The following is a 14,001-nucleotide window of genomic DNA, read 5'->3' as shown; positions in this document are numbered from 1 at the left end:
CCAAGCTCAATTTATCAAAAAGAGGAAGAAATGTAGATCCAAACATATTGAAAATGGTGAAGACAAGGTTAGAGGAGTCCACCTAAGTATCTAAAGACTCAATGGGCCCTAAGGCTAACCAAAGGCTTTTAAGCATGAAACATGTAATGTGTTAACTTGAGGACAACGTAAAAGTAACCACACCAATAGAATTGGGTGAATATCCACAAAACTTGGTTCGAAAACATCAAGAAAATTTTGAAAGCAAAGAAAAAGCAAGCAACTCATCAAATATTTTCCACCCTAATAGTCGACCAAGTAGAATGACCTTCAGAGATTCCATGGGTAGTATTGAAAAGGAAATGAAGCGCGGCCATCATTACCAAAAAAGTATCAGAAATGATTTGGATATTCCTAAACCAGAAGGGATCTGACAAGTTCCTTATATGGATGTGAAAAAAAAAACCAGTATCAACATATTTAGACCTATAGACCTAGAGATACTGCTAGACTCATATCCTTCCATGAACAAAAAATCAAGGTCCTAATTTCTACTCTACTTTACTTTAGGGTAATGTAAACTTATGGGGAGATTTAAAGGACTAGGTGCAATGAAGTCTCTTTTTAAGTAGTTACGGAAGAAACCATGCAACCAATGCCAATAATAAAACCAAATTAGGAAACTCCTCTTAATGATAGGAAATGGAAGTTAAATAATGTGCCTATCAACAAATTGGGACATCATTGTGGAAGTGATGAGAGCAATTTTTTCAAAGGTACATAAGAATCAAGAAGTTACCTACTCATTTAGAGCGTGGTGTTTATTCATCAACATTGTCACAAATTTTGGGGAAACCACCCAAATTTAGTTGTGAAGCTAGTAGAAAAAACACAGCAAAACCCATTGGAAACTTGAAAGAGCTTAAAGTCAAAACCTCTAAAATAAGTTTTTTGTGGTGAAAACTTTTATAGGCAACCTTGATCATATAATGTGATCTTGAGAAAACTCTATATGCCAAAATCTAGATTAGTCCATGATTGGGATACCAATCATGACCATGATTGGATATCGATCATATCTACCTTAAGAAGAAGAACCAACCTTGCATACTTGGAAGGCTCACCCAATGAGTGGCAAACTTTTGAATAGGATTCACATACCATTGTTGGAACCACATTAGTCAATGTGTGTTGAACATGTTATTACGTTCCATGAGAATATCGAGTGGAGTATCCATCATTACTTGAGCTTGAGGACTCATGCATCTCTTGGCCACAATGATTTCCTTCCGAGACCAATAGGAACAAACTATGAGATGAGCTTAGGATGAGAGATTACACCACTATGTACACTTGGAGTGGTTGAGATTTTTGAGTATACAAAAACCCCAAGCGACATAAAGGAAGCCTCTCAATCAAATGGATAAAAGAACTAGATGCATCTCTTGGCCACAATGATTTCCTTCCAATGCCAAGAGGAACAAACTATGAGATGAGGATGGCAATTGAACGACACCACAATGAAAGGGAAGGGTTAGCTTTAGTGTATGTTGAATTTTTTTTTTGATATTGTCATTTGGTTCACGAGCTTGTTCTTAATGTTGTTCATCAAAAAGCCTTATTATACTTGGTTTATAGGGGTCATAGCATAATCTTTCACATGCTCCTTTGTTCCAATTTGACTTGGTACTAGAATGGAGTACATTTAATCAAATGGACCTTATCAAGATAGTCCTTATCAAGATAAACTAATCACAAGTATAGGGCTAGAAAACTTATCAAAGAACCTACACCTTTATCATGTCATTTGAAAAGTGGGTCATTAACTTTGTAAGCCCAATCAATCTTGTAGCAAAGATAACATAAGCATGATACATCATCATTGCTATAAATTACATGATCAATAAATGGGTAGAAGCTAAAGCTATAATGCATGAAAAGTTTTATGTGAGAATATTATTTCTAGGTTTGCACTGGCCACAACTTCGTCAATGACTTCAAAAGAAATAATCATATCTGCTAATATGACAGATAGATATACCAACGGAAGCAAATTCAGGTTATATCCCAAACTACACAAAAACCAAAGTGCAACCTTGACTCCATAAGGGTGTACTCACAAAGCATTAATAAACCTTATACAGAAAACATGGCACAGACTACATCTCTTCTGGTTAATAACCCCATTTAACAGTGCATTAGCACATCATTGCTGGGACAAGACAAGAATGCAGTTCAGGAATTTCCATGACTGTGTGGTACAAGTCTGTCTTCAAGCATATGCTTTGACTGGAAGCTCACAACAAGCTGCTTCAGCACTCCTGACTTGCATAGGAGGATGTTGTTATGAGAGGCAAAGGAACACCAAATCTCCAGCAAAGCCCCAATAAATTTCAGGAGAAAGCACTCATATGACCAAACCAAGGCTCCACAGATATTCATAGAGCTGCGGAGCAGTCAGGAGAGCCATCTTCTGCTTGCTTCCTCCAACTAGATTTGAGGACTCTCACGCTTACGAACCACCAGTTATTTACGTTTCTTTTCAGCAAGACTTGACAGAAATTCTGTGAACACCTTTTCATATTCAGGCAATTTCCCATAACCTGCACATGAGATGGGCATCGTGAGCACACCGCGATCAACCACCAAGCCCTTGCACATGAGACAGGCCTTCGATACAGCAGTAGAAGAAAATCGATAAAAACTTGACATACCTGGGAAATAGTTAATGTCGATTACGTGGTACCGATTGCCCTTTCCACCCTCCCTAATCATATCTAAATTGAAAAGGCTTAGACCCTGCAAACAAGTAGAGCTAAAGTGTGTAATGTAGGTTGATAATCTAGAAAGTATTCTGTAGTCCATCTCAGCAGAAGTTTAGCCCATAAGTCTAGGCTGAGGTCTGACCTACAAATAGAATGACTAATAAATGCTGCCTCAGACGCTTACCAATCTACAACGAAGTTCTCTAGATAGTGACTCCAGCATCTCCTTAGGAGGTAGCTCTGGGGAAAAAACCACTAATCTGTTATTAGAACTTTATGCCATTGGCTGAGTCAATAACGTGGAGTGCAGCTAATATAACGTATGTGTATAGCTCACCACCAACATTGGGATCAAGGTCCGCCCCATCGGCAGAAGCTGCTGCACATGACACCCGTGGAAAGGGGATAACACCACTCTTTCCAGGTTGACCTTCACAAACATCAGGAAGAGAAAACCTGCGGACCACTTTCACAATATGTCCGACGATATAAACCTTGAATAGAACACCACCTGCAGCATAAGACAACAAGACGTTACACAATGCAGGTCCTAGAAACTTATTGACTCTTCTACACTTAATGTCCCATCCTGAAAGCCGCGACTAGAAAAGCCAACAAAGTGCTATATTACCATGATTCACAAACTCTTGTAGCACCAAAGGGGGTGTAAGCTCCGACAGACAAGCTTCATTGAATGCCAGAGAAAGTGCGTGAGACTTTGCTGTGCCATCTATCCATAGTGGTTTAGCAACTGCAAAAGAGAACAGCAGAAACACAACCTAAGAATCCCAACATGGTGCTTTTTTATTCATTCTTAATGTGCTACATGGTATCACTCGCTTAGGTTCAGGCTACTCCATCCTTCTGCAAACTGCTCTCCGTCTTCTACTTTGCTATGTGTTTTGCTTCCATAGCTTCTCCGGCTGCAGATCAGTCTCCTACAGTGGCTGCATTTCTGTACCTTGCTGCGTTTTGCTCTTCAGAGGCAGGTTGTGAAGTGTTTTGGCTGCGTTTTCTAATTCAGCATCTGAACTAGATCTGTTCCGAGTTCATTGTTCGAGACTTTTGGGACGTGATATGTTTTCTGTCCATTGTTGGGGATTATGGGCACATCGTGTCCAAGAGCTCATCATCTATTCTTGGAGTTCATTGCACATTTGTGTGGAAATTCGTAGCCAAGCAAAATTCCTTGCTGTTCATGGTGGCATTTTGTTTGGAGGAAACAGGTTGGCGGGTGCTCTCTCCAAGGTGATTCCAGTATTCGCAGTGCTGGAGGTCCATGGTTGCATCTTCATCAACTTATCTTCTTCAAGACTCTTACACACTATGAGCTGCAGAGGGGGTGTTAGAATTGTGCATCTCAGTGTTATGAGGTTTACCCTATTTGTTGGGTATTTTATCTATTTTCTCCTATTTTAGGATGTCTTGAGCAATCGGCCAGCTCTTCCTAGAGTCGGCAGCCTCCTTGCTTCACTATAAAAGGAGCCTCTCATATTCACTTGTAATCATCCATTCCCTTGCACATTGTTCAACATCTCTTGCTTGCTATTGCCATTGTATAGCCTATTGCTATTATAAAAGGTGATCTTGTCCACAAGCTCTCTCTACTCTCTCTTGTTCAGTTTATGCTTCCGCCTATGCATTCTCCAACACTACAGAGCCCCATAAGCAATCATAAAATATTGGGAAAAACCCAAAACCATAACTATGTCACCTAAGATAACCAGAAGTGCATTCACTAGATTGCAAGCACCCACATCGACACCCTGCATACACATGCATTGAATGATGTATGGCTTGAAAGTTGTCTATCAGAATGACTTCTTTTATGTAGCTCTTCTTTTATGTGGCTCAAATACGCACCTTTTCTTATGGAATTTCAGATTTCTTCAACCAGACCAACATTTTTCACTGTAAAAAAAAGTTGCCCATACTACAATTTTACAACAAAGAGCCTTTTAAAAATAGTGTAAAAATTTACCTAGGGGAAACTTTAAGCCTGCTTTTGCCACCTTTTCGGATATGGAAGTAGGGTCACCAATCACTACCAGCTGCTTTGGGACCCCCACCTTGCCTGCAGATTTGAATCCACCATAGTTGGCAACAAAGAATAACAGTACCCTCTATAACAAGGAGAGTTGAGCACACAATGCTTCAAACCTCGGGGATGCCGGAAGTTCAGGGCAGTCACTTCTTGGAGCATCGATTGCCTATTGTAGACCTTTTTGATAGCTTCTGGTGGATCGAGAATCATAACCTCAGGATTGCTTTGTTTGTAAGCCTGCAGCAGCCAAACAGCATTGTGAAAACAAAGGATAACTGAAGCCATTTAAATAAGCAAGTATAATAAATCAATAACGAAGAGAATCCCATACCCAAAGAGAACATGTTGACCTTACATAGAACCCACAAGCAAAACACTGCTTACCTTCAACTGTTGATGCCAAACCTCTCCAGATATCTGTACCGAAAAGCAATAGAAAGAACTTTCAGCCAACTTAAAAGGGTGAACATTAACCTCAAGACCTACATTAGCCAAATTTCCTTCCTGAATAATTCAATAATACACAATCTTGGCTTTCATGGGTAGAAGGCTCCTTGTATATCCTTTCGCACGTTGTAAATTCCTCACAAAGATACTTAAGTCAATTTCCCAATCCAAACAAAATTTAGGTGCTGTCTAGTGTAAGCCAGAGCTCCAACATTGAAACTCTCCATTGATAACACTCTTTGAATTGATTTCTCTAGGTGAGGACCCCTGGAAGAAAAGAGGGGAGAGAGAGAGAGAGAGAGAGAGAGAGAGAGAGAGTTGTATTAATGTCTACAAAAGGCCAAAATGACCTATGAGACCAAAAGGTTACATCATGTCCATGAAATACATCATCATGGATACTAAAAATAAAAATCAAAGAAAGTAACAAGAGCTGAAATATCAAATCTGATCCCAAAACAAAAAGTATCCAGCTCTCATATCACCCTAAAATATCCTACATAGGATGCTGCAACATGGCACTCAATGTAGTAAAGCTGGGCCGGCGGGAGAAAGTCCTATGGTGGTTGGAGATAATGACTTTGATCCTCCTATAGTGACGCAGGCATGGGCAGGGACCACGGGGTCGAGGGCGCCGGGCTCTGCCTATCTAAATGGCTTTGTCTAGTGTCACTCCTCTTGGCCGAGCTCTTGCATCATATATGTGATCTAGCTATGTGTACATGTATCATTGTGATCTAGCTATGTGTACATGTATCACTGTGTGGTCCGCTGAGTGCCCCACGTGACGTGGAGAGAGAGAGAGAGAGAGAGAGAGAGACTCCTATCTTGTCTGACCAAACTCTAGGTACCTGTTTCAAGCCATGCACAAGTTTGCACAACCTGCAAACAAAATCAGGATATGCGAGAGAGAGAGAGAGAGAGAGAGAGAGAGAGAGAGAGGACATTCTCCAACATACAACAAATCAAGTGTACCATATGATGGTGGAAGATAATCGCTGGATCACTGAGAAGGCTAATGGGGTATGAAATATCACGAAAAGTAGGGCCTATTAGAAGGAAGTAATCTTACAAGGCTAGTGGTCTAAGATTCCATATCAAGGAAAGGTGTTCTTATGGTGCATGCTAGTTGGAGGCCTACCATTGGAAAACCAGTTGCATAAGCGACGAATTGCTTCTGGTAATTGTGTGTTTTGTACTACATGCTTGGAAACATGCCCACATCTTTTCATTTCATGTTTGATGGCAAGGAAGGTGTGAGATTTTCTTTCTCACGTATGGATTCCGTTGACAGATAGACCCGTAAAGGTTAAAGACAAGATTTTTGGCAAGACTCCCAATGGGCCGGATAACCCAAAACATTCCGTTTTCTTTCATTTTTTCAGGAGGACAGATTTGTCGCATATCTGGTTAACGAGGAATGCCTTCATATTTGATGCAAAAGTGGGTATTATAGCTCACATAGGTCGTATAAAAGGACTACTATTGTGGCAAGTCTCTTCCTTGCGGTCAACTCATTTGGTGAAGAATGACACGGCTATTGTTAGAAGTCATCTCCTGTCTAGATTTATCCACCAAGGCCTTTGTTGTGGGTATGCCCGCCCTTATGAGGTGTTTTATCAATTTTTCCCCACTCTCCGTATTTTTCCCCTATTTTTTCCATTTTTTCTGTGGCTTGGGAGGCAGTTCTGAGTTGGCAGGAGCACTGAGTAGCTAGCCGACTGACCCATCAGCAGACAGGTGACTGGCCGACTGCCCAATAGCAGTCATGGACATCTGTACTGCTGGCCGACTGGGCATATACAGTCGTGGGTTTCATTCAGTGCTGGCCGACTGATGCTACAGTCGTGGAGGCTTTTTCAGCAGGCCGACTGGCCATCTGGGGGCATATAAATAGGCCCCCAACCCCCATACCACACTTGTATCATACCCGGGATTTTCTTGTGTATATCAGAGCAGAGTTACACGCCTACATCTCTCTCTCCTGTGCTGTTTTTCTGCCTGCGTTTTTTGCTCTCGTGTTCCCAGATATGGTCATCATCTCCGCTGCGTATTCCGACATGGTATCAGAGCCCTAGGCTCTAGATAGGTCGTGGGATTTGTGTGAGCAAGAGGGGGACTGTTTTGTGGCTGATAGGTGGACTGTTTTGGACTGTTCGGGAAGAGGAGGAGCAAGAGTAAGGCGGGCTGATTTGCGTAAGGCGGGCTGATTTGCTGGACAGCCACTTGCAGGTTTTAGTTCTTCTTTGTTCCCACCCACCCACCCTTTTCAGAGTACATCCCCGCAATGGCAGATCTGTATGAGATGGCCGAGAGACATGTGAAGATCCCGACACTCCCCACGTTCCCTGTGGACCGTTAGTTGGACGGGAGCAACTACGGCATATGGAAGGTTATGATGGAATCTGTTCTGGAGTCTTACGACCTCGCTGGTTTCGTCGTTGTTGGGGTTCCACGGCCGGAGGTAGAGGAAGGGGAGTTACCGTCGACCCGAAAGGACCGGGAGGCTCAGACACACATGTGGGATCGTGTCAACGCCAGGGTCCGTTCGTTTATCTTCCTCAACTGCACACCACAGGTAATCAATCATGTAAAGCATATGACGCTGGCCAGAGGTATATGGCAGCATTTGACTTCTCTTTACAACAGGGTATCGCCCATGAAGAGGATTTCCTTGGAAGTACAGATGCGGGTTATGAGCCCTGCAAAGTCGTTGACGATGCGGGAGTATATTAACAAGCTGCAGGCTCTTCAGCAAGAAGTTCTTCAGGCTGGGAAGGAGATATCATCAGAGGACATGGCCATAACGTTGCTGTCGCACTTGCCCTCTTCGTACTCAGCATTTTACTCGTCGTTGATTACCAGTGGCAGGCTCAGCACCATCATGTGGGAGGAGCTTGTGCCCATGGTCCTGGACCAGGAGGAACGATTCACGAACCCTCCTCAGGTGGAGGTTCGGAGGCCTTAACTGGCCAACGATCGAAAGGCCATAATATGGGCAAAGGGAAGGCTTCGTCGGAGAAGTCTTCTGAGAAGAAGTCCATTACTGACCGCGAGAAACTAAAGGCAGAGAGGACCTGTAATGATTGTGGCGAGAAAGGCCACTATTGGAGACAGTGTCCCAAGCGGAAGACCGAGAAGGGTGAAGACTCCTCAGTAGCAATCATGAAGACTCCGGCTTTTGTGCACCTGGAGGTGGTGGACACCGATGTTTCATTTTCTTCAAGCAGGGAGGAGATTGGAGGACTCTCCGCAACGGATACTCGGGAGTGGATTCTCGATAGTGGTGCTTCCAGGCACATGACTCCTTCCCGTTCCGGTTTACAGGATTTCTGGTCGCATACTTACTGGAGATACATCCACTATCCCAGTTCACAGTGAGGGTAGGATGGAGATAGTTCCCGATGGCAGATGTTGTATGTTCCGGCACTTGTTTTCATCTGTTGTCAGTGCATCAGGTTTGCAAGACTGGCGTACGGGTGGAGTTTGATGAGCATTTTGTTGCTCTCCGGGACAAAGCAACAGGCCAAGTGGTTTGGGAAGGCGGAGTGGAGAATGGAGTTTACACGCTTTCAGCACTCTCTCTCGCAGGTCCTCAGGTTTGTGATAAGTGGCAATCTGGTAATGGCCACTCAAGTGTGGATACGCTGCAGGTGCGGGCTTTCCGGGACCAGATGGTGGATAGCTTGCCAGTAGATGGCAGCAGCTGGTAGGAACTTTCCAATACTGATGTTGGTAGTTCTTGTGTTCGACAGTCAAAGGAGGCTGAACAGGTCACTTATGCTCTGATGTCTCGTAGTGTTCGGGACGTAGAACCTCCAATAGATGAGGATGTTCTTTCCACGGGGACCTTTCGGAAAGCCAGGCAGGTGGCAAGTGCTTACTTGCAGAAGGAGGTGGTTTCTCCAGGCTTTGTGGTTCCGGATTCAGAGGGGGTGGTTGACAGGTTTCATCAGGTTTCCAGGACTTGTTTATGCACCGTAACAGGTGTTGATCCTTGTGAGCAGTGTGATGTCTCTGTGACTCAGAAGCTGTATCGTTCATCGATCTGGTGGATGGACACCAGATGGGATTGTTGGATGGAGTCCAACTCCACGGTTGGAGTGACTCGGTTTGGGAAGGAGATACGGACACAAGGAGATCTACTTCAGGCCCAGGAGCAGTTTTTCGGAGCAGTAAGAGACAGTCATCTTTTGCCTTGTCGAGCACAGAGGCAGAGTACCGGGCTGTTTGTGATACTGCTTGTGAGGTGGTGAGGATGCAGAGGTTGCATTGCAGGTTTGGGCTTCCACTGGAGGAACCCATAGTCATCTAGAGGCACTTTGTTCGTGAACAGATCGTTGCTGATGACATCTTGCTAGAGTTCTGTTCGACGGAGGACAGTACGGTGGACCTCTTCACGAAGTCGCTCTCTCAGGATTTGCTCAGGCGGCACCCCAGCTCCCTGTGGTTGGTTTCACAGCCATGAGCTGAGAGGGGGTGTTAGAAGTCATCTCCTGTCTAGATTTATACACCAGGGCCTTTGTTGTGGGTGTGCCCGCCCTTATGAGATGTTTTATCATTTTTCCCCACTCTCCGTATTTTTCCCCTATTTTTTCCATTTTTTCTGTGGCTGGGAGGCAGTTTTGAGTTGGCAGGAGCACTGAGTAGCTGGCCGACTGACCCATCAGCAGACAGGTGACTGGCCGACTGCCCAATAGCAGTCGTGGACCTCTGTACTGCTGGCCGACTGGGCATATACAGTCGTGGGCTTCATTCAGTGCTGGCCGACTGATGCTACAGTCGCTTTTTCAGCAGGCCGACTGGCCATCTGGGGGCATATAAATAGGCCCCCAGTCCCCATACCACACTTGTATCATACCACACTTGTATCATACCCGGGATTTTCTTGTGTATATCAGAGCAGAGTTACATGCCTACATCTCTCTCTCTCCTGTGCTGTTTTTCTGCATGCGTTTTTTGCTCGTGTTCCCAGATCTGGTCATCATCTCCGCTGCGTATTCTGACAGCTATATGTTGGATGAGGGTACTCCGAGCTACACCTATGGTTTAGAGTAATTAGTGAGGGAAAGCTAGCACATCACATGGCGGCCATGTGGCCATTTGTAAAGTAATTTTGGTAATATATCTTCTATTACAAAAAAAAGGGGGAAAAAAAAAAGAGAGTTCAATATAACATATACTAAGAACCCAAAGGCTCTATGAGACCAAAAGTTATTGCAGGTGATCATGAGAAGACTGAATGTCCAAAAACATGTTAAGAAAGAAAAAGGAAAAACCCATCTACTAAAAAACAGGATCTACATACTATGGGATTCCTGCATGTATAATGAAATACGCAGATCCCATCCTGTGTTATCCTCCCCATAGACAAAGTACATAGTATCAATGTCCACCTCCTGTGTCACTGCCTCTCCATGGAGCTGGAGTATGTCCTGAATCTGGACTAACAGGAAGAGGGTCTGGTTCCCTGGGCACAGGGAACTGGCTAGAGAGAGAGAGAGAGTTGCACTGAGGTAATTGGATAGGTAGGTTCTATGAGCTATAGCTAAACCCTTAGCTCAGCAAGACAATGAAAAGCTTGGGGAAATGGAGCGGGGGAGGAGAAAATTGCAGTAGCCTCTCTTGATGAGTTTGATCATAGATGCCCTGGCAGGTATAGAATGCCTCACAAATATACGTTATGAAACTAAAATAAATTTCTTTTCAAAATTCCTCCAAAGCCAAAGTTATGGAACCCTCTCGGAAGGCAACCAGACCCAAAATGAAATACAAAAAATTACATGAATCAGGCCTGTGTTGATCAACCTTATATACAGAAGTAACTTGACAACAATCTTATATAGAAGATAACATAATAAATCCTCTTTTATCACATTATTGTTGGATATCATAGAAGTATTGAATGCAGATTTTCAAAAGATCAGCCTTAAAGGGCAAGCAAATTTATATAAAGTGCAGATTTACACCATGTACTTGAGCTATGTGTCAAACAGAAACTGCAGTCCAACCATACATGCAAGTGATTAAGACAGTGAAACAAGCATAAAGAGCAGCTACAGGGGTGAAAGAAGAGATGAAGACTCACTTTATGCAAGATAACGTCAAAAGGACCTTGTTCATCAAGTGGCCTATTGCGGTCTATCACTGTAAACGTAATGCCCTTGCTCCTGTAAGGCCAAAGAAACTAAATTAGAAATCCAAAACCAGCTGTTGTATAGCCAACAACACCTATCCAACCTAGGATAGGACCATGTAGCGATAAACCAAGTCGAATATAATGATCAAAAGTCCTTAAGTCCTTTTAAAGGTGCCAGTGTTGTTGAGTGCTTTGATTGCAGAAGGCACGCAAAGACATTTAAATGATTGCTTGATAAGGAGTGTCGTTAAGTAGCTGAAAACTTCAAAAGAGGCATTGAATGTCCTCTTAATAGAGCTTTGTGATGCCAATCAAAAGGGCATTGACACTGGCACAGACGACTGACCAGCAGCCAAATATCATCTTTGAAACCCCAGCAGGAATAATGTCAGGTTAGAACCTTTAAGGGGCCAAATGTAATTTACCAGTGTGGTCTTCCATGAAAAAGTAAATGGAAAATGTGGCTGTCATGAGAGACAACAATTAATTTGCATGTATCAAGTTTCAAGGGTGGTCTGAGGACAGTTTCCAGGTAGATGAAAGGGCAATTTTCCATGGCAAAAAAAACACGTCTTCAGTGAAAAACAAGCCATAACTTCTGTCTGTTCACTAGCTTACAGATGCATAGGCACTGGTAACTGTAAGTAAAACGCTATGCAAATGGGCAACATTCACAAAGACACAGCTTTGAATTGTGGGTAACGTTCACAAACTTGATTACCCTGTGTTGAAAACATAATTGAAGGTAAGACTCAATATTAGCATGCGCATGGTTTACACAACATACCAACAGCCTAACACTACCATGAGCATGGTGTAAACTCAATATTTTTGCCACTGTCGTTGATTTGATTGTTGGCTACGTTACCACCTACTAAACTATGTTGCTTAGAACCCCGAGAAAACCCAATTTTTTAAAAACACAGCTTGAACCTATAAAGCATATGGTTTGCACCATTTCACCCTGCAAAACTCTCCCCTGTCTTTGCAAGAATTTGAGGAAGAAAGTGTACCTAGCATGAGCTACTAGAGTGGGCTGCACAAAGCTCAGGGTTTTCTTGGCGGTGAGGGCGTATCCAACAGTGAATTTCGAAGGGCTAGCCATGACGATGGTTGAAGAGTGCAACAAATTCCCGTAGAAGGGAGGGCCTTCCTCTCTGATGTCCCTCAAGCTTCCACATTCCTCACATTCATCATCATCATCTTGGTCGATTCTGCTGTAGCTATTTTGCCCTCGCCCTGCCCTCTGCCAGTCCAGGCCATTGTGATGATGAAGATCATGATGATGGTAATGATGTTGATGACGCTGCTGATCTCGGCTTCTCTCCGCCACAGGGTGCCCGTAGAAATGGCCCAGTCCAGCCCTTTTCAAGCCCACGCTCCACTCCACCTCGGAGACCATGGGGCACACTGCAACAGCCTCCCCTTCCAGCCTCATGTCCAAGGGAGAGACAAGAACCTCTCCGGAATATTTCTTCCCCAACACACAGACCTTTTCCAAGGAAAAAAAAAACCACAGGATATGCTCCTCAGAAACCCTCGAAAAGACGTAGAATATGCCCGCTCTACCTTCAAAAACCCTAGAAAAGACGCAGGTATATGCCCCTATCCCTGATCTCAAAATCCTAGTAAAGGCACAGGATATGCCCTCATCTCTGAAACCCTAAAAAGCACGCAGTATATGCCCTGCAACCAGAAAACCCTAAAAGATGCTCGCGGACTCTGAACCCTTAGTTTGCTTCAGAAATGGCCACTGCGTCGAGGATTCTTCTTCGCTTGCTGGATATGCTTCGTGCTTTTGCTGCGAGATACTAGTGTAGCGTCGATCTTGCTGGGAGCAACCAAATCTGAGAGCACTAAGGAGGGGACGGCGACGGATGATGATGATGATGCAGGGGAAAGCTATCACCTCTCCTGTACAAGGGGCACTATAGAAACCCTGATTTTAGATCAGAGAAAAAGATCAGATTGAAAAGCGAAGCTTGGCAGGGAAAATCAAAGGAAACAGGGGCAGAATGCGCACACAAAGGGCCCTCGAAGATGATGATCTTTGTCGAAGGGGGTGGCAATGCTCTCTCTCTCTCTCTCTCTCTCTCTCATTCTAGTTATATCATGGGTTTTCCACAGTTTTTTAATTCATATATTATTTAAAATTCCAATTTCCATAGCATAATAATAATTTACTAATTGCATTATATAATTCATGTTTAGTTCAACTACTAAGATACTAGTGCTAGGTTTGTCCTGAGGCTAAGTGTGTTACCACTTGAGCTATAGCCCATCAGACCAGCTTTATTTGTCATTGTCTTTTGTCATAATTTTTGACATTAGCGTGACCTAATAATACACTGCACTTGTTTTCCATCATTGCTAGAGATCCCCCGATCTGTCGTATGTGATGGAGAGATCTCACTTGCTTGTGAGAGGGACAGGCAGGTAAGCTCATGGGTCGGGTTTGCATTTGTAAAGCCCATGTCAATCTTTAAAAACCCATATTCCTTCTCGTGGGAATGTTCTGAGAAGAAGTAATCTCTTTTTAGCTTAACAGATTTTGAGAAATGATATCTTTCTCTTAGGAATGTTCCATGGATTAATTTTCATAACCCCTATGCTGCCAGCCATATTTC

At 43.5% G+C, this 14,001-nt stretch overlaps 1 protein-coding gene across 1 annotated transcript; it reads right to left on the bottom strand.

The window, feature by feature from the left end:
* Positions 1–2,018: 2,018 nt before the first annotated feature.
* LOC147633404 (inositol-tetrakisphosphate 1-kinase 4-like) lies at positions 2,019–13,638 on the bottom strand. Its single transcript, XM_086806472.1, has 10 exons — positions 12,388–13,638; positions 11,324–11,405; positions 5,173–5,205; positions 4,905–5,025; positions 4,726–4,818; positions 3,376–3,495; positions 3,082–3,255; positions 2,929–2,984; positions 2,694–2,778; positions 2,019–2,582 (listed from the first exon to the last, which is right to left on the bottom strand). Exons 1-10 carry the CDS (start codon positions 12,810–12,812, stop codon positions 2,506–2,508), a joined length of 1,266 nt encoding a protein of 421 aa, XP_086662598.1. The 5' UTR covers positions 12,813–13,638; the 3' UTR covers positions 2,019–2,505.
* Positions 13,639–14,001: the final 363 nt, after the last annotated feature.

Source organism: Cibotium barometz, chromosome 12, assembly GCF_041138505.1.
Source record: "Cibotium barometz isolate CiBa-2024 chromosome 12, ASM4113850v1, whole genome shotgun sequence".
NCBI classification, from domain to species: domain Eukaryota; kingdom Viridiplantae; phylum Streptophyta; class Polypodiopsida; order Cyatheales; family Cibotiaceae; genus Cibotium; species Cibotium barometz.
Note: the sequence above shows the minus strand (reverse complement) of the source record. Positions and strands in the feature narration are given on the sequence as shown.